Source organism: Homarus americanus, unplaced genomic scaffold (assembly GCF_018991925.1).
Source record: "Homarus americanus isolate GMGI-L3 unplaced genomic scaffold, GMGI_Hamer_2.0 scaffold23617, whole genome shotgun sequence".
Taxonomy (NCBI): Eukaryota; Metazoa; Arthropoda; class Malacostraca; order Decapoda; family Nephropidae; genus Homarus; species Homarus americanus.
This window is the reverse complement of record NW_024720711.1, coordinates 5493930-5513572: the sequence shown is the minus strand read 5'-3', so window position 1 is coordinate 5513572 and position 19643 is coordinate 5493930. Positions and strand designations below refer to the sequence as shown.

Here is a 19643-nt window from a genome sequence, read left to right as displayed (position 1 = left end):
TTGGTCAAGTCTTGTCTTGAAAGAGCTCACACTCAGTGCCGTCACAACACTTTCTGGCAGATTGTTTCAAGAGTTCACAACTCTCACTCCGAAAAAGTTTGCCCTCACAGTTTTCTGGACTTGTGGCTTCTTCAATCTTGAGCTGTGACCCCTTGTGGGGCGAGCGTCCGCCAGCTCCAAGTAAGGACACTCGACTGAGTAGTGCCCCTTGAGATGCTTATACACCTAAATTAGGTCGCCCCTTGCCCGTCTGTAGTATAAGCTAGGCAAGTTCAGGCGCTCCAATCTCTCAGGGTAGCTGAGGTGCCGAAGTGCAGGCACCAGTCTGGTGGCCCTCCTTTGAACATTTTCAACCAAGTGGCAGTCCCTAGCATATCTCGGGGATCAGACGGGGTGACAGTACTCCAGATGGGGAAGCACTTCACGCTTGAAGATCGTTACGAGGGACGGACCGTCTAGATATCTGAACGACCTTCTTATTAGACCCAATAATTTATTTGCCTGATTTACCTTCTTCTTGCAATGGCCCGAGAACTTCAGCTCATTGTCAACATACACACCTAGGTCCTTCTCACATTCAGTCTCAAATAGTGCAGTTTCTTCATCCCGTTGGGACATATGATACGCCTCCTTACCGTTGGTACGCCCCAGGCGCATCCTCTTACACTTCGTGACATTGAATCTCAGCAGCCATTTCTTCGACCATTCTTGGAACCCACAGAGGTCCTTCTGCAGCTCTTCACAGTCCGCTTGGTTCTTGATTTCCCGAAATAACTTGGCGTCATCGGCAAACATTTGTATGGAGGAGTGTACAACGTCAGGCATGTCATTTATGAAACAAACAAACAACAGCGGGCCCAATACACTGCCCTGTGGTAACCCGCTTGTGACAGGTACGGATGATGATTTCGTGCCATTAATCACTACACACTGCTTGCGGTCATGTAAAAAGTATTCTATCCACGCTAGGATATTTCCCCGAATTCCATACCCTTCCAGTTTGATTTTCAGCCTTTTGTGGGGTACACTGTCTAAAGCCTTGGCAAAATCTAGGTAAATATTGTCGATATTACCACCCCGTCCAAAACATTGGTCCAAATATCCAATACCTTGAGCAATTGTGCTAAGCAAGAGCGCCCCGGCATAAAACCGTGTTGGCAATCCTTTACAAGGTTGTTTCGTAGATGTTCCATTGCGGCATCTCTGATAATACTCTCAAGTACTTTACATATTATGCTGGTCAGGCTCACCGGTCTATGTTACGGTAATTATTTTTTTAGACCGGCTGTCTCTCGGTTCATTGCTTTATGTACTTAATAAATACAAAAACTTTATATTTATATTAGGAATGTCAGAAAAAAACTCGTAATTAGAAACTTTAAAATCTTTACTATACAAACATGTCAATAAATGATTCTATTTATATCAGTCATTCAACCAAATCAACTTAATTTAAGGAAAGAACCATGTTTATTGAAACAGTTATATCAGTGAACACAGAAAACGGTAATTATAAGCAACCACATCTGTCAGCCACCCTCTTAAACAATTCAAACAACCAAACCCAGTCATTTCAAGTAATTTAACCATTCAAACTCCTAAGTCAACCCCCATATGTAACCGATTATAACGATTTTCAGTCACTTCAGGCAACCCAAACTGAATTTATTGTCACTCAAGCACGACTTAATTTTCAGCCCCACATTACAACCCATTTCTCAAAAATAGAAATCTGAGAAACAAGATGTGCTGAAGGAGTCTGGGCTGAGGATGGCTATTAAGGCAGAGATCGTCGATGCGATGCCGCCCACCACGCCCACACCAACGATTATCCACAGCAACATTCGCTCCCACAGTTCGATTTGTCTGTGAGGGAGAAAGTGAGAGGACGACTTATAAGATGTTTTGCGAACGTCTGAATCAGCTGATGTTTGTTGACACTTGAACACCGGCGGAAATAGCTGATGATCTGTGTTTGTTTACCTCTGAGGCCAGCTGGGGTTACTCTTGTCGTCGACGAGTTTCATGTACATAAGAGGAGGCAGGATGAAGGAGCAGAGTGTGACAGTAGATCCTCCTATCAAGTTGAGGATCTTGCCGAAGTCAGGCACCGCCAGTCCTACCACCACCTCGAATATTAAGATCGCCGACCGTAAGACACACCGCTTCCAACCAAACTCTGGGGAAAATGGCGATATCAAGATACAATTAGGAAGTCGATTGTGCATACGTATAGTTAGTTCATACAGAATAGTCGTAATAAACAGAGACAAGCAGACAGAGCTTACGAGAGACAAGAAGACAGACAGAGCAAGAGGGGTGAAAAGAGAGAGAGAGACAGTAAAAGAGAGAATAAGAGATAAATAGAAATACAGACAGACAGACACTTCCCTCCTTCACCTACTATTTTCAATGCTAAACACCTCCTCAAACATCTGGCCAATAGGGTTGTAGGTAATGATGTAAGTGCCCAGTAAGTTGAGCACCTCCATCATCAGGGCAGCCTTGACGATGCCCTTACTGGACTCCACGGAAAGTAGGATGTTGTCTTTCACATCCATTCCTTGTACCGCGTACCCCGTCGTCGCCACAGGCAGGTACAGGGCCAGTAACACTATACATGACAGTAGTACAGTGGTGTTAGTAACGGTACAGTGGTGCTAGTAACGGTACAGTGGTGTTAGTAACGGTACAGTGGTGCTAGTAACGATACAGTGGTGTTAACGGTACAGTGGTGTTAGTAACGGTACAGTGGTGTTAGTAACGGTACAGTGATGTTAGTAACGGTACAGTGATGTTAGTAACGGTACAGTGGTGTTAGTAACGGTACAGTGATGTTAGTAACGGTACAGTGGTGTTAGTAACGATACAGTGGTGTTAACGGTACAGTGGTGTTAGTAACGGTACAGTGGTGTTAGTAACGGTACAGTGATGTTAGTAACGGTACAGTGATGTTAGTAACGGTACAGTGGTGTTAGTAACGTGGTGTTAGTAACGGTGGTGTTAGTAACAGTACAGTGGTGTTAGTAACGGTACAGTGGTGTTAGTAACGGTACAGTGATGTTAGTAACGGTACAGTGATGTTAGTAACGGTACAGTGATGTTAGTAACGGTACAGTGGTGTTAGTAACGGCACAGTGATGTTAGTAACGGTACAGTGATGTTAGTAACGGTACAGTGGTGTTAGTAACGGTACAGTGGTGTTAGTAACGATACAGTGGTGTTAACGGTACAGTGGTGTTAGTAACGGTACAGTGGTGTTAGTAACGGTACAGTGATGTTAGTAACGGTACAGTGATGTTAGTAACGGCAATGTTAGTAACGGTACAATGATGTTAGTAACGGTACAGTGGTGCTAGTAACGATACAGTGGTGTTAACGGTACAGTGGTGTTAGTAACGGTACAGTGGTGTTAGTAACGGTACAGTGGTGTTAGTAACGGTACAGTGATGTTAATAACGGTACAGTGATGTTAGTAACGGTACAGTGATGTTAATAACGGTACAGTGATGTTAGTAACGGTACAGTGATGTTAGTAACGGTACAGTGGTGTTAGTAACGGTACAGTGGTGTTGCGCACTATTCCACAAATAAATATCGTATCAAAGGATTACATAAGGTAAACTTAGTGATTAATTGATAGATAACTGGTCAGTAAACAACACGATTATTACTGTCAGAAGCGACATGTACTCTTATCAAGGCAGCTCATTTATCTGATACCTTGTTTTGATATATTTTTTTAAAAGAATACAAAATAAACTTCTGGGGTAAAAGCTATCATACAGAGACCGTTGTTCCAGTGATCGATGACTTACCCGCAAACGCCACGACAACAGCCTTGATGAAGAGCTTGCGGTTACCCATATCATTTTGGATGGTTGGGAACACAGAGGCGCCCCCGAAGGCGAACAGGATGGCACCGAACCCAAGGGCGAAGGAGCTGACGGTGGGGTTCTGGTAGACGGGGTTAGGGTGTAGGTCCTTCTCCAGGATGATTTCCACCAGGATGACGACACAAGCAATGGTTGTCGTCGTCACCGCCAACACCGACGCCTGCCTGATGTGTCAACCTCTTAGTCTCCAATTTGAAGACAAATGTGAGTGTTTTTTTTTTGAGGGGGGGGGGGCATTTTTTTTATTCAGTTCAAAACACCTTGCATTCTTGACTCACCAGAAGTCCTTGGGGGTGCCGAGCCAGGTGAAGGGCATGACCAAGGCGGCGGTGATGAGGACCCACTCACAGATGGAGACAGAGGTCACTAACACCTTCATGAAGGAGGCGATCAAGATGAGGAACACGGTGGTTCCTCCCACCAGGGTGATCAAAACACAGGCCAGGGCTAGACGTCTATGGGAATACAGTACTGCTGTTAATCTCTCTCTCTCTCTCTCTCTCTCTCTCTCTCTCTCAAACTATACAATTCACTTCACTCTTCATAAACCAGCACAGTGAACTGAGGTCATATGTAAGATATATTATAAACATCAGGACAGTAATGCGTGGTGATTACCTGCCGTGGATACCGAGCGCTCTGTCAGCTATCTCCATGTAGGGTTGACGGCAGCTGTCCCTGTAACACATGGGCCAACGCTCCTCCAGGATGACCCAACACGCCCCTAGTCGCGTCCCTGAGAACCCCACACCAGTGCAGAACACCACCATCATCACCAACCCGATCCATCCTAGACGGCAGGGAGGTGAATGATAATAGTTAAGATCCACCACAAGGGAGTAAGACGCGTCGTTTATAACCCAGCCTTAAAGGAACAGAGTGGTAAGCATATCAGATCATAATAATTATAATGACGCTCCCTTCTCTTGAGTATTTCGTCTCACTGAAAGGTCTTTTTAAGGAAGGATAGACAACACACTAGACAGGGAGCGCTGAGAAGAGAGAAAGAGAGAGAGAGAAAGTAGTTGTTATCATTCAGTTATCTTCTCTGCCTCTTCATTTTCACGAAAAACAGTTCCAATTAATAATTTCCTTGGGTTAAGGTTTGGTAAATGTTGATTGATGTTGCATCATATAATCAGTTGATATTTTTCTCGTCGGGATCCTCACTAATATGTTTATTTTGATATATGGAGTCTTGTAATTTGTATTTTGCATCAGATGAGAAGATAGTGAGAGAATTATGACCTATCCTAATGATACACTGAAATAACCACAACACACACACTTCACACCACTCGCTGAAACTTTTAAGTAACCACAAGACACACATTTAAGAACACTTGCCGACACACTTAAGAACAACAAATGAACTAAGCGTACCACAGTTTGCGACAGCTTTAGGGAGGGACAAGAACCCGGCTCCAGCCATCTGTGCTACCAGAAAGAACGTGGTCATGGCAAACCCCAAACCATTCCTGGGCCCTCCTGCTGACGGTGATATACCCAACTCCCTGCAACACGGAGAGAGAAAAGGTTTAAATGTTTATAACTCTCCATGTTTACATTTTATGTCTCTAAACTATGCGTCATCAATAAGTTATTGACTTTAAGACGTAATCTTTATTTATAGGGTTTTTTGATCAATGTGTTTTATAATTCATACTAACTTAATCGTGTCACTTGGTTATTAGGTGAAACTATATGTTTATATTTTTCTTAAGGAGAGAGAGAGAGAGAAACGCAGGTGTTGGGGACGTGTTACGTCACTCAAGTGGTGTGATGGACGATGGTCTATCAGATTATTCCTAAGTTATCAAGTTTTCTGAGTGGCCACTATCAATCAGAGGTCAATAACTAACGCATGACCTGATTAAGCAAGGACGTGTGTGTGTGTGTGTGTGTGTGTACAGTATATCTCAATCTGTGTGCATATATACAGTACAGTATGTACGTGTGCTTACAATGGTGTGTGTCCCTCATATTTACAGGAAATAATAATAATAATAATAATAATAATAATACGTATCGTGTGAAATAGCATGTGTGGATCTCCGTGGTCAGCTTATTAAGTGCTTTTAATAAAACGAATTGCAATACCACCTGGCTCGAATATCTTCAAATATTAATTATTCACCTCTTTTTTTCTTTTTTTTTCATAACGCTTATCCTTCGTCAACTGCCAGCCCGAGGCATATGGGAATGAACAGGAGCAATTTGTTCGCCCGTCTATGAACAAGTTATCCTCAGTCAGTAATTTCCGTGGATAATCTTTGTGTTTTACAGGTATTTAATTGCAAGAGTTCATCATTCAAATCAATACGGTAGATTCATTCCTAACATTACATTTTCTTGTAATAACCCATGGTAATGTCTCAAATCTCAGTGTGCTGTCACGTATCACTACCTCTCTACATCTGCAGGGAATAATGTATCTCTTTTGGAATTATCGAATGATTGCCATTTTCAATTAGTTCAAATATCACGTGGCGATCACTAAATACAATACTATGTATATTTCTGTAATCTCTGATGAATGGTGATATCAATATATCGTTCTCAAATCTTTGCGATCAAGAAAATCTATCAAAAGGAATACATTTTCTGTAACACATATGGAAAACTTACTTGATATTCCCAGGCAAGCTGCTTGACCCCCGCTCCTGCATGCTTGAATTGTGTCGTTAACTACACAACAATATAGTACAGTTACTCCTGTATTTCTCAACCTTATGATATCGTGACTATAAATACACAATTAGAAGATCAGTGAACGTTTGTTATAAGTTGAGAAGTTTAATGAACGAAGATTTTTGTAGTTGTCAGTTTGTAGATGTCACACGAACTGATTCTGAGACTTTTGTACCTCCCGTCAGTATCACCTCTTATCATACTGTCACACTATCACTATTGAATTTTGTTTTCTGCTTGGTCCAGATATAAGTAGATACTTTATTATTTCACTAATTATCAGCTCACTAGTTTTAGTCTGTTTTTTACTTTGTTGTGAACTTTATTATCAGTCCCTTCGGAGTACCCAGAGGAAACCTGCGACGAAATACTCTAATTTACCTTTAATGTGTACACCTGAGACCAACTGACAACAATTATTTACGAAAATGTTGCACAATATTGTTTCCGATTGATTTGAGACATAACAGGCGCGTGAAGGTGTAAAGCTTCTGATGAAAGACTGTCTTGACTATGTTGATGTGAACCTCATTAAAGAAATAAATCACTTCTAAGCTTGCATCATGGGAAATCATTATTTAAGGTTTCATTATGGTATTTAATTTTTTGTAACTTTATCTATTTAAGTTTTGAATGAATGAAGTCAAACAACTCTGCTTTTAAATGCAAATCTCATTTTAAATTTCCCGCTACACCAAATGAGTCTCTCATAGATATATGTTTCCTTTATAAAACTCATCTCTAATTTAATAATAAACACCAATGTTGTTTTATATCATTTGAATTATAAATTGAGATATATTGATTAAATATAAGTTTTATTCGAAACAAAAAGAGTATAAAACAAATGAATGTTTGGTGATTGTTTTCTTCCTTTTAAATCCCCAAGTCTGACACATTTAAACTGGTTGAGGAGCCCGTCAGTACTTTCCTCTCACTATTACACCATCTGACCTTTTGAGGGTAAGTTTGTTATCTTAGATATTAACTATATATCTAAGTTTGATATTAATGTAGCATCTGTTGCGATAATGAGGCAGAGGAAGTATTAAAACTGTAAAGGTTTATGGTCTACTCACCCCGTGTGTGTCCAGACCAAGGAGTCATCCTAGTTTATTATTTAACTTATACTCTACCTTGAGAGATTATGTTATTCCATTAAAAAATATACTCACTGTAGTGTAGTATTTACATAGGCATTAGAGGTATACAAATAATATCCATGACAGTGCAGGTAAACAAATACGTAGTGGATATTTTGCCTTGACTGGCTAAGATCCTACTAACGCTATTTTACCGTGAGTGCGCCCTGACTGGCTAAGTACTTCCCGTTTAATATGACGGGGGTCTCCCCCCCCCCCTGGCTAGGAAGCTAGGTAAGGTTAGGAAGGTTTTTTTATGGATGGTCAGGTCTGGTTCTAGTAAATTTCGCTTCGTTTATAATGATAAGTTTCCAAGCACAACAGAAATATAGTTAGGTATGTTTATAACTCCACAACGATCGATTCACGGCGAAATAAATGCCAGGTGCTGCCAGAGTTACGTTCAAATATAGTTCTCGCATTGTTCGCAGGTAATGAACGATTAACCACTCAAAGCGAACTCACGGTAAACTAGTGTCAGTGGAAACTTAGCCCGTGACGGCACAATATCTGCTGCCATACAAATATGTATATAATTAAAAATTGAAACCTGTATTAATCATTTATTTTTAACTAAAGAGATAAATGTTTAATGGTAGTGAAATTTGTTAAAATTTTAGTGAATGATTTGTAGTTTGTGATTTATTCAATTATTGATAATTCCTTCGATTCATTGTTCCAGACACAAATACTGGTTAAGAGTGTCACCTGCTTCAAGAGTCAGGCCCCTGTCTAGTATAGAGTGTACAGTATTATCCAAATTTAAGATGTCCCACCTGCAGTTTGATGCCAATCTGAACGAAGCATTAAGGATGGATGGAGAGCTGACGCGAGGGCCAATACCACGCTGGCAACGCAAAGCTCAGGAACAAGGCATCCACTCGTTGAACGTCAATGAAAACAGTGAGTCTTAATTGACATTTTTAAACAAGCATGTGTAATATTCTAGTACTGTATAATACACTAAAGTTATACAATATATACAACACTTTGCTGAGATGTAGTGTGTGTGTTAGTGTAGCTCAGATAAATATGCAGGTGAAAAAAGTGCCTTAGGAAATAAAAATAACTTTATTGAGATAGTATTTTTATAAACCATGTCAGGATTAAGAATGCTGCATAATTAGCAGGTCTAGGAACCATATTCCCAGGGTCTCATTATGGTGTTCACTGAATCATTTAAATTACTTCCCCAGGTTTAATAAAAAAAAATGGGTTCTTTCTTTATAAGTTACTACATTGATGTTTATAATATACTGTACTGTACCTTTATCTGTTCTTTTTATTCTATGCTTATACTGTGTTAATGTTGTAGCCTTTACTTCCTTTAGGGTGTTTGTGATCATGGCATTTGGAGTGTTTGGGCATCGTCCTTTCTAGTTGGCTTTAGTTTACAGCTGATCCTGAATTCCCATTTTATGGTTAACTCATGGTCGAGGTGTTTGTCCGAGTTAGTCCTATTTTAGGGGAAGGGACTGCAGACTCTACTTTGTGTGATACTATAGGTAAATTAATCTTGCCTTACCTTCAGGAGGCTGCACTATTAGTATACAGTGGTCTTCACAGTGGAGCTAGCATGGAGGATGCTGCCACACCACCAAGGCAGTTTACATCTTTTTTAACCTTTATACTTCCTTACCTTGACCTAGTTGTTATAAGTGTTCACAGGGCTTCCTCAAATCTATTCTAACTTAATCAAATCAAGGCCATTTTAAGCAACACCTCTTCAGGGACTTTTGTTTCCCTTAACTATGCCAAACTTGTTGTATGTGTAATTGTTTATGTATTTTATTCCTTTTTGGAAGTACAGAATCAAGAAATAAAAGTGACTTCTTTCTGAAGCTCAGGAAGATGTTCTGAAGCTCAGTAATAACGAAATAACTAGAACAAATGGCTTTAAATTAGATAAATTCCGATTCAGAAAGGATATAGGCAAGCACTGGTTTGGTAATAGAGTTGTGGATATGTGGAATAGGCTACCGAGTGCTATAGTAGGATCGGGGACGCTAGGGAGCTTCAAGACGAAGTTGGATAGGCACATGGAAGTGCTGGGATGGGTGTGAAAGGGATCTGCCCTGTATGGGCCAGTTGGCCTCCTGCAGTATCCCACTTTCTTATGTTCTTATGTATGTTCAAAATGTAAGAAGACAGTGGCCAAGTCAGCACAATCCCTCTGAGGTTTGTCCTGTAATGGCTGGTACAGTACAGTATCATATCTCTTGTACTGTCTTTGAGGAGGACTTCACTTTCATATCCCAGGGGATATGTGGTTTCTGATGGTTATTTAACTAGTGTAATGAGACTACAGATCTCCTCCGAGGGGGTAAAATCCTCAACTGGCGTGAAGATTATAGACTACAGCTACTCCTCGACTTACAACATACTTGACCTATGGCCGCCTCAGTCGTGCGAAAATTTTGTGAAATTTCGTATTTTTGAGTCCAAACGTTAGTGATTGCGCTGTGTACTGACAAAATTTTTGTTTGTAATTCACTTTAAAATGGCTGGCAAGCTTAAAAGTGAGAGTTTTGTGGTGCTGAGAAGAAAAAGAGACACCCATTTCGGATTATCTGTGTTTTATTTAAGCATTTTCGACTTACGACCAATTTGCCTTACGACCTGGATTTGGGTCCCTAACCCCATCGTAAGTCGAGGAGCAGCTGTATATAGCGTACATGACCCTCATGATGAACACCCTGGACAATCAGCTGTGGGGTGTCTTAAGAAGCTGAAGGGAACAGAAAGACGAGACTAATTTATTGATCAAAATTTTTTCAGTGTTTCATGCACAGCCTCACACATTTGCCACTATCTTGCAGAAAACACTGAATGAGTTTGGGGAAGGACCAGGGACAGATGTGTGAAGCTGCCATGAAAATTTAACCCTGTGGAAAGAACATGAATATCTGCAGTCAGTTGGTCCAAAAATAGATAATTGTGGGTCATGAAACAAGGGATGCTTCTCATGGCTTAATTCCTACAGTAAGATGAAAACAGGCTTCATTATGGTTAGGATTTCCTACAGAAGATACAAAGGAGGAAGCCAGTGAAGCAATAAATTCCTACTTCACTAATGAGTCTGAATTTACTTTCTAACCTGGGAAGAAAATATGCCTAAGATAACTGTGATTGGCTTTTGCTTTTTATCCCCAACATCGTCTAAAAAGAAAGACAAAAATAGAACGAGCACAGAAGGCAGTATTGACCCACAGTTTCTCAAAAGTCTGAGATAAAGTAAATGTGTAGTACTAACGATGTCTACTGAAGGTTTTACTCTACTGTACTTGTATTGAGAAGATGTTGGACTTAGTCAATGCAGGGCCTATGGCAAATTGTGAGCGACTCATTGTTACCATTCATGTTTGGTCATACAGTATTGCCTCCAAATGTCCAAGGAAGAATAACCAACCTTGCCTTCTTTGCCATCACCCATGAGTAAATTGATCTTATCTTGCTGTATCTCCTGAATCAGTCGGCCATGATGGTGTCTTGGCATCTGAGGGTGATTGAGAGTATTAATTTCTCATCTTCAAAACACTTGCGGTGTCTTCTCTGGGCCTGTTAAGTATCCATGCAGTGTGAAACACTGGTAAGGTAATTCATATTGTTGAGATTATAGAAAAAGCATGACTGGGATATGAATTGTACAGTATTACTGAAACGTAGTTGTGTTAAGACACATTCAATATTCTCAGGTCCTTATGGACAGAACACCCAGTGGAAGAGTGGCATTGGAATATTGTCTGACCTTATCAACCATGAAGCAAGCGTCTGATGACTTAATTGGATCTTCTTTTAAAGTATACAGAAGTTACCGTTAACCTTCACCACCAGATCAATAACGTCCAGACCAAGAGTTTATTGAAGAGTTTGGTTCTTTTATGGAAACTTGATCCCGAGTTACAACCCAAGAGACTCGATGGGACCTGTACTAAACAGGAATCTTCTTGTCTTGACTATGAAATGGGGTTTACTGGATCAGTCCTTCATTTTTGAGTGATGTGTGCAGTAGTTACACCATAAGCATTTGTTCTAATGTTCTAAAAATTGACAGGTTTTATAAACATCTCGGGCTTGGGCACTCCTCAGTCAGCCAAAACTCCACACACCGGGTCCTTCCTTGATGTCAATAGCCCCGGAAGGGGGAAATCTCCAGGTACAGTAAATATTTCTTATTACATTATACTGTACTGCATTGTACCCTTATTTGGAAAAGTAACACATTATTTCAAAATATATTTGGAAGTCACCATTACTACCATGCAGTGCCTCTTGTGATAATATGTAGCTATATCACAAGTGAATGTACAGCAGCAATATCTCGGGTATCACTGCGAGTTTGAAATTTGTGTATATGTTCATACAATACAATCAACCACTATGTATATATGAAATAGTTGCAAGAAAATCTGCTGTATAAAAATATCAAAAGAATCAGAGAAAAATTGGTTGAAGCATTGTCCAGTACTGTATTCATATATTACTACAGTTATTTCCAGTGAAAAATCTTGTTACAAGTGTTTGTTCCTCTAATCATAATTTTCTTGTGGTGCATCACTGAAAACTCGGTTATAATCTACTATACAGTATATTATTTATACTTTTTTTTTTTGGCAACTGATTTTGAGAAACTACTTGGAGATTGTCAGAACTTCCATTATGATTTTCTGCAGTTCCCTACAGAAAGTGACAATGATCAAGGCAAATCACAGTAAACCCTCGATAACTCAGAATACTGTACTGTATATCGGGGTCTAACCATCTCATGTTGAGGCGCTTTCCTCCCAGTCTTTCACCTCCTTTGTCTCTAAGTTTTCATAATAACCCCCTCCCTCCTACCTCAATACAGACCCAAGTTTTTGGCCAGAATAACCTACCATAATCCAAAAACTTGCAAAAAAAATTAACACTTACCAGCACTGCAAGCAAAGAAAGAGGATAACTCAAGCTTGTGGTGCCATGTGGTAGGTGTTAGAAGTACTTGCAAGGATGACTTCCTTTTGTGTGCTGAACCTTGTTAAATTTCTAGTCAAAATATGAGTGATCTTGACAAAGTTAACATTTTATAGAAAAATATTAGTTAATAAAAAATAATATACTGTACAGTGAAGGGGTTATAAAACAAATTATGAAACAAATAAGTACTGTACAGGGTGAGATTTTAGACACTTCAGCCTCCCTTCCTGACTTGTCCGTTTCATAAGTGTGAAGATTAAACCCACTGTCTGATAGTCCCCAGTGTGGAATATGGGAATAATACAGTACTGTACTTGTTTGTTTGTCCACCCAGGTATCTTGTTAATGTGGTATATCTAGCCAACATAATGGACTTTGGTGAAACATGTGGACGTAATCGATGAAGATTTCAGATAAGTTCAATATTTGTCCTCCACACTTTGGGTGGAATCATGGCTCCTTACAGTAAGGCTCATTCTCTGGTTAATGTTCACGCATGTTTGATGTACAGTAGTCTGACACAGTGAAACCTCTATTTACCGGACTACATGGGAGGGAAAATCCTATATATTGAGGGTCCCTTAGACGTGGAGATAGAAGTCCATTATACAGTATACTGTAGAGGTTTCACTGTACTTTGTTTGAGAGTATTATTCCTCAGGTAGAAATAAGTCTCCCGGGCGTGGTATTCCCAAGTTATCGGTACGAGGGGTTGGGCAGAAGACTCCCAGCCGCAAGACACCCTCGACTCCAATCAACCAGCAGGACAGGCGAGTCTAAAGAATTTTTTATCATTTTGTTCACCCCCATGAAAAGCTAAACAGTACAAATGTAGCTGCTGTAGTGACCAAATGAAAGTAAATCCATGTACTTACCCCCAACTCTTGTAGTACTGTATAGAATTAGAGATCAATTATAAATAATGACTAGAAGAGAACATTATAACAGTAGCCCTTGGAAGGTATAAAACTCAGTTCATATTCCTTGTGGGTGTGCCTCTAATTTAAACACACAAAGCATGAAAGACATCACAACTTTTTTCTTTTTTTTTCCCCTACCAGATTTATCCCCAACCGCAGCACCACAGACTTGGAGCGCTCTCACCATCTCCTGGTATCTAGCATGGAGGCATCTGGGGGAGAGAAGAGTGAGGCGGATGAGTTGTCTCTTCAACAGGTGTGTGGGTGTTGGGTGATGTCATTGTACAGTCTGCAATCAAAGTTTTCTCTCTGGCAGTACCAGCATGCATGTGTGTGTGTGTACTGTGTAATCATCAATTTTATTAGATTCCATTAATGCAGTTGTTGAAATTTGATAGTGTTTTAAATTTGTGGGCTGATACTGTAATATTATATTGAATTAAATCTTCACAGAAAGAATACCAAGAAAAGATGTCAGAAAACCTGAATGATGGCCAGCCACAAGAGTCCAGAATATTATCATTCAAGAGTAAAGCTCCGCAGGCGAAGGAAGGTGGGGTGTATGAGGCGTTGTGATGGTTGAACTGGTCAGAATTTAAGGAAAATTGACACATGATGACCATGACCATCTTAATATTGGTACATATACAGTACTGTACAGTGAAACCTTTATTTAACGGACTATGTGGAGAGAAAAGTCCGTTACATCGAGGGTCCATTACATGTGAACCCTCCTTATAACGACCTATATGAAGATGAAATTACATTATATCGAGAGTCATTATGGGGAGAAAGGTCCATATGGAGGTTTCACTGTAGTTCCATAGAACATGGGATATGGTATTAAATTACCTAAAATTGTATTCTTTTAGTTTTCTTGAGTGTAACTAAGATGGAAATATTTGTATCGTGTGTGCAGGTTATGTGAACAACCTCAAAGTGCTGTACAGTGCAGGAAAGCCAACAGTACCCAAGGCCGCCTCAGTACGACACATCCCCAGTGTTCCTGAGAAAGTTTTGGACGCACCAGAACTTCTTGATGACTACTGTAAGTAAATGAAATGACTTGTAAGTGTTAATTATACAGTACAGTATGTAAACAAAGAAAAGAAAAATCTTATTGGTGACTTTTGTACATTAATGAAGTTACACTTAATCCTGCCCAGTCCACAAGGTTAGAGAGTTTTAAGAGAACACACACAAAATACTAATGTATATGTTAGTTTTATTTATTGAAGAATATTTTTCATGTTGAAGCTTAATGTGAGTCTTTTCCATCCTGTAAAGAGAGGAATGTCCTAAATCCAGTTGCTTGGAACATGACTTAACTGCAGTATGTTTTTGTGTCCTCAGATGTAAGGGAACAGGAATCAAGAGCCAACACTGACTTTTCTGTTATTCATAGTTATTTTATTTTTTATTTTATTTTTGTGCCATTGTGTTCCAGTCCCCCTCCAAGGTGTCCATGTGGTGTGTCCCTCTCACTTCATACAACCCTGTCCCTTTATACCTTGGAGTCCTGAAGGGTTAAACCATCATCATCAAAGGGTTAATTAGAATTTTGTTTACCCTTTTTTTAGGATGACAATGTTTTTACCTTTCTGAGGATGATGTTTTAACCCTTTGATGATTATATTTAACCCTTTGAGGATGATGATTAATCCCTCTCATCCTCAAAGAATTAAATCATATTTTTATTTTTTTATTTTTCTATCTCACAGATCTTCATTTACTTGACTGGAGTGTGAATAATCACTTGGCTGTGGCCCTCAGTAGCTCAGTGTACATCTGGAATGCAGGTGACGGTGCCATCACTCCTTTAGTTCAGCTTGAGGCGCCAGATTATGTGTGTTCACTGTCTTGGATTGAAGAAGGTAAGGCGTTAGACACTAGGTGAATTTTGGTTGCCCCAAAATTGTGCCATTCTACTGAACATGGATTTTGTATTGAATGACGTTTTATTACAGCTGTTTATTTCTCTTAATATTTTCTAGATATACATTGTACCAAGTATAAATATAAACATTAACGTGTTTCATATCTTGTGTGTACGTATTGTATTTTTCGCCCTCAAGCCATGTTTTAAGTTTACTGTGCTATTTTTTGAGTGCACATTCAGTAATGATCTGGAGTGAGATAAGTACACACACACACTTAAGATATTGAATTTGCCCCCACAGGTAATATTCTAGCCATGGGTGTAAGCTCTGGAGTGACTAAGCTTTGGGATGTTGGCCAGCAGAAGTTGGTGCGTACTATGGGCGGCCACCAGAATCGCGTCACGACCCTCTCTTGGAGCTCCTATATTCTCTCGTCTGGTTCACGGTCCGGACAGATTTTCCACCACGATGTTCGCATCGCGGATCACCATGTGGCTACACTTTCCGGCCACACGCAGGTTAGTTTTTCCTGGACGCCTAGAACTTTATTTAGTTGAAAAGGTTTATAGTAGCTGTCTAAAATATTGAGCCACAACAAAAACATCGCCCATAACATATCATATGATGAACTGAATTTATTATTCTTTTTTTTTTTTTTAATAAGAGATTTTTACCAACAGGAAGTGTGTGGTTTGCAGTGGTCGCCTGATGGTCGGCATCTAGGTTCTGGCGGTAATGATAATCAAGTAAACATCTGGGAGAAAGGCAGCACCACGCCACTACACACACTCACGGAACACCAAGCTGCAGTAAAGGTAACAACATTAAGTTATAATATCTCCTCATATTTGGGGAATTTATGGCTTCTTGAACACTCCATCCTTAACCTGTCCCCATTCATCACTGCTCATGGGGGTTGTCCAACTCTTATTCCCTGCATCAAATGTCTACACTGCCTGTTTGTCATATCTAGCCTTGTTAAACAAATATATTATTTCATCTATTGATTGTACTGAAATTATTTATTGTACTTAACTTTTAAGATCTGCTAATGAAAATTATGGTTTCAGGCTGTAGCATGGTGTCCCTGGCAAAACAACCTGCTTGCTACAGGAGGTGGCACAGCTGACAGAACCATCCGAATCTGGAACTGCACCACTGGCATCTGTCTCAAGGACGTCCAGACCAACTCTCAGGTTAGCTCACCATAAAATGAGTCTAAGCAGAGTTTAAAGAGGTGTGAGATCACTACAACTATTTTTTTTTTAGGTGTACATCTCTAGGAAAGACTACTGTATGATTTCTAAATATAAAAAAAATCTAATTTTGAACCTTCTTATAGCCAAGTGTATTGCAGGTGTCGTCTGTCTTATGGTCGTCTCACTACAAGGAACTCATCTCCGGACACGGGTTCTCAAACAACCAACTAACCCTGTGGAAGTATCCAACCATGGCAAAAGTAGCAGATCTTACGGGTGAGTCTGTCTCAGGTTCAGGTGAATAATAATTTATTTTTATCTTCTCAACATTATTTTTAACTCAGAATAGGTATTAGATGAGGGTTTTATGACTGCATCCTACGCTGAAGTATCAACCACCCTGTAAATGTATAACAACTGTGTAGACAACGGTGCAGTACCTTTGTCTTAATGCCACAACATCTTCTCACCAAACAAGCAGGTAATTTAGGCATGCAGCTTATAAAGATGGCCATATAAACTGGATACCACCTAATTAGCATAATTAATGCAAAATTAACCCCCAAAAATCAGATACTCGCATAATCAAAAAGTATCATTTTAATTCTGTGAAAGAAGTGGATTTCAGAAATAATAATTTAATGCAAGTTTGTTGCATTGGGTATGAATTCAAGATAATTGTATTTTTAGGTCATACTGGCCGAGTGCTGAAGCTGTGTATGTCACCTGATGGGCAGATGGTGGTCAGTGCAGCTGCTGATGAAACAATCCGCATGTGGAAGTGCTGGGGTGTTGACAAGAAGGACAAGAAGCAGGCAGGCTCTGGCAAAGGCCATCCCATATCAATGTTGGCCCGCACAATACGATGAGGATCTTGTGGATTTTATTAATACTTTACAATTCTCTCTCGGCGAAGACTTCGCATGAATCCAAAGACTTGAAGATTATTTAGCTTATTATGTGCCTGTTTTTATTTTCTTTTATACACCTGAAAATAATAGTATTTTGTTAACTTAAACACCTGTCCTTTTTTTTTTCAACTTAACCTTAAGCAAATATTCAGTAGATTGAGGCAGTGCTGTCATGTAAATAAAGGCTAGCCTTTTGTTCCTTAACACTTGTAACTGTGGGTCATAAGTATATGGTTATTTGCTTTCTAAAATGCCACTCAAGATGTTGGAGCATACATATTTGTTATAATATACAGCAGAAAATTTAAAATCCTGTTGCTTGCTCATACATCTAGCTTTGTGCCGAGACTCCTTACAATGCACAGCAATTTGTAAACAACCGATTCCCATTGAGTTACTAGTAACATTTTGTAACCAGGGATAAGTATTCACTGAGTCACACACACACACACACACACAAAAAAAAAATATCCACTGTACATGATGCAGGTGCCAGGTGCTACTCTAATCCTACCACAGCAAATGGTTTAATAAATAAGCTGCTGTCTAACCTGCTATCTGCCAAATAGCCGTGTTTTTTTTTTTCGTAAAAATCTCTATACAGTACTGTATATATGTTATAATAATTTGTACATGGGTTACAGGTCAGCAAGAATTTTTAAGAAGCTGACTTATCATTTTATAAACTTAAGTACATTCCGAGATTAATAAGGTAAAGCATTATTCCCCAAGACCTAAAAGAAACAAAGAAATATATTAAAGAAACCAAAAAATATTTATAAATAAAGCTGAAATAAAGACATTCATCACCTGATGGTAATAACTTAGGCAAACTGAATCAGAACTTTCATACAATTGGAATGTCATTAATAAATTTATAAATGAGGGATTAATATCGTGCAAAATCCCTTCTTTTTATCTGAATTTTAATAAATAAATATTTTATTATTGTTGTTCATTTCCCTTAAGATTATGTCAGCAGACAGGGAGGCCAACTTCTGCTATCTGGCAGAGAATGATTTAAGTGTTGAATAATTCCATCAAAACTGTCACCACTCATCTAAGCTTAAGTGGTTGTAAGTTGTCTAAAGCATAAGAAAGTGACAAAGTACTGTATACTGTGAGGAAGGATTAAGCAAAGAGTTATCAGACTACCTGTATATATAATTCACAAGTACAGCACTGTAGAATGGTTTGAGAGATGGGAGAACAGAAAGAGAAGTTTTACAAGGACTGAAAACTTGTATTAAAACATAAGTGAGAGTAATTATGAGAGCTGGTAATAGGGAAGTGTATAGAACTTTGGGAAAATATGAAGTACTGTACCAGGAATGAATGGACATAGATAGTGGTAAGAATGTGTGGTGTGAGGCTATAGTTACTTGGTTTATATGATAGTACAGTATTTGTAAGTGGACAGGATTGATGTGGTACTAAGAGGAGCTTCATACAGTGTTAAGATTGCCTAGAAGAACCACAAATAATAGTGAATGGAAGGTACCGGACAAAGATGGTTATCAAGACTCACTGTTATGATAAAGAAAATGGGGGAAACATTTAGTAACTGCTTTATGTAACAGATGAAAGAGGTGAATTATGATACAGGCTATAAATAAAGTTAAGAATGACGAGGGGCTAGGAATTAAATAACAGTTGGAAAAAATAGATGAAAAGTGAAGACCAGAATGTGTAGTATATTATCCATGGAAGAAAGAAGAGAACAAAAGAAATGGCAAACATAGTGTGTATATAAGTCTCTTTTATCAAGGCAGGGGAAGGGTAGTCTACAGTCAAACTTAAAGAATTTCCTTAAAAAATTAATTCGCTGTGCATTAATCCTAACATATCATTTCTTTCACATTCCCTTATGGCTGGGAACTTAGGGATATTTTTTACAGTTGAGAATTTCCCAACATAACTCCATGCATTCCTCAAACATTAACCATGATATTATCTAAAAATATAAATGTAAACGACGAAGGCAGTCATTACAGTGCTAAAAATAATGCAAGAAAAAATTTAAAAAAAATGGTCAAGTTTAAAGTTGC

The 19643-nt window shown here is 39.1% G+C and overlaps 2 protein-coding genes across 4 annotated transcripts; one reads left to right on the top strand and one right to left on the bottom strand.

Annotated features, from left to right (window-relative positions):
- Positions 1-1369: 1369 nt before the first annotated feature.
- Positions 1370-6769, bottom strand: LOC121860783 (amino acid transporter AVT1B-like). Its single transcript, XM_042358152.1, has 8 exons — positions 6525-6769; positions 5280-5410; positions 4515-4686; positions 4175-4351; positions 3819-4060; positions 2405-2614; positions 1984-2179; positions 1370-1866 (listed from the first exon to the last, which is right to left on the bottom strand). Exons 1-8 carry the CDS (start codon positions 6563-6565, stop codon positions 1719-1721), a joined length of 1317 nt encoding a protein of 438 aa, XP_042214086.1. The 5' UTR covers positions 6566-6769; the 3' UTR covers positions 1370-1718.
- On the top strand, positions 5846-18541 carry LOC121860782 (cell division cycle protein 20 homolog). 3 transcript variants are annotated; one of them, XM_042358150.1, is made up of 14 exons: positions 5846-5864; positions 7477-7550; positions 8412-8632; positions 11784-11885; positions 13347-13455; positions 13747-13861; positions 14059-14158; positions 14525-14653; positions 15327-15479; positions 15786-16003; positions 16166-16300; positions 16556-16681; positions 16843-16960; positions 17375-18541. In XM_042358150.1, the coding sequence occupies exons 3-14, from the start codon at positions 8497-8499 to the stop codon at positions 17551-17553; spliced, it is 1620 nt and encodes a 539-aa protein (XP_042214084.1). In that variant the 5' UTR covers positions 5846-5864; positions 7477-7550; positions 8412-8496; the 3' UTR covers positions 17554-18541. The 3 variants fall into 3 exon arrangements, with proteins under 3 accessions (XP_042214084.1, XP_042214085.1, XP_042214083.1); XM_042358151.1 differs by lacking the exon at positions 5846-5864 and adding an exon at positions 5962-6182 and having other exon boundaries at positions 8512-8632; XM_042358149.1 differs by lacking the exon at positions 5846-5864 and adding an exon at positions 5962-6182.
- The last annotated feature ends 1102 nt before the right edge of the window (positions 18542-19643 follow it).

Excerpts from the sequence above, each read along its gene's own strand:
- LOC121860783 (XM_042358152.1), bottom strand. The coding sequence starts at position 6,565 with ATGCAGGAGCGGGGGTCAAGCAGCTTGCCTGGGAATATCAA. Across the intron at positions 4,687-5,279 it reads TAAAGCTGTCGCAAACTGTG|GATGGATCGGGTTGGTGATG; the intron begins GTACGCTTAGTT and ends CCTGCCGTCTAG. Across the intron at positions 2,615-3,818 it reads TGTTGTCGTGGCGTTTGCGG|TGTTACTGGCCCTGTACCTG; the intron begins GTAAGTCATCGA and ends TGTCATGTATAG.
- LOC121860782 (XM_042358150.1), top strand. The coding sequence starts at position 8,497 with ATGTCCCACCTGCAGTTTGATGCCAATCTGAACGAAGCATTAAGGATG. Across the intron at positions 8,633-11,783 it reads GTTGAACGTCAATGAAAACA|GTTTTATAAACATCTCGGGC; the intron begins GTGAGTCTTAAT and ends AAAAATTGACAG. Across the intron at positions 15,480-15,785 it reads ACTGTCTTGGATTGAAGAAG|GTAATATTCTAGCCATGGGT; the intron begins GTAAGGCGTTAG and ends TTGCCCCCACAG.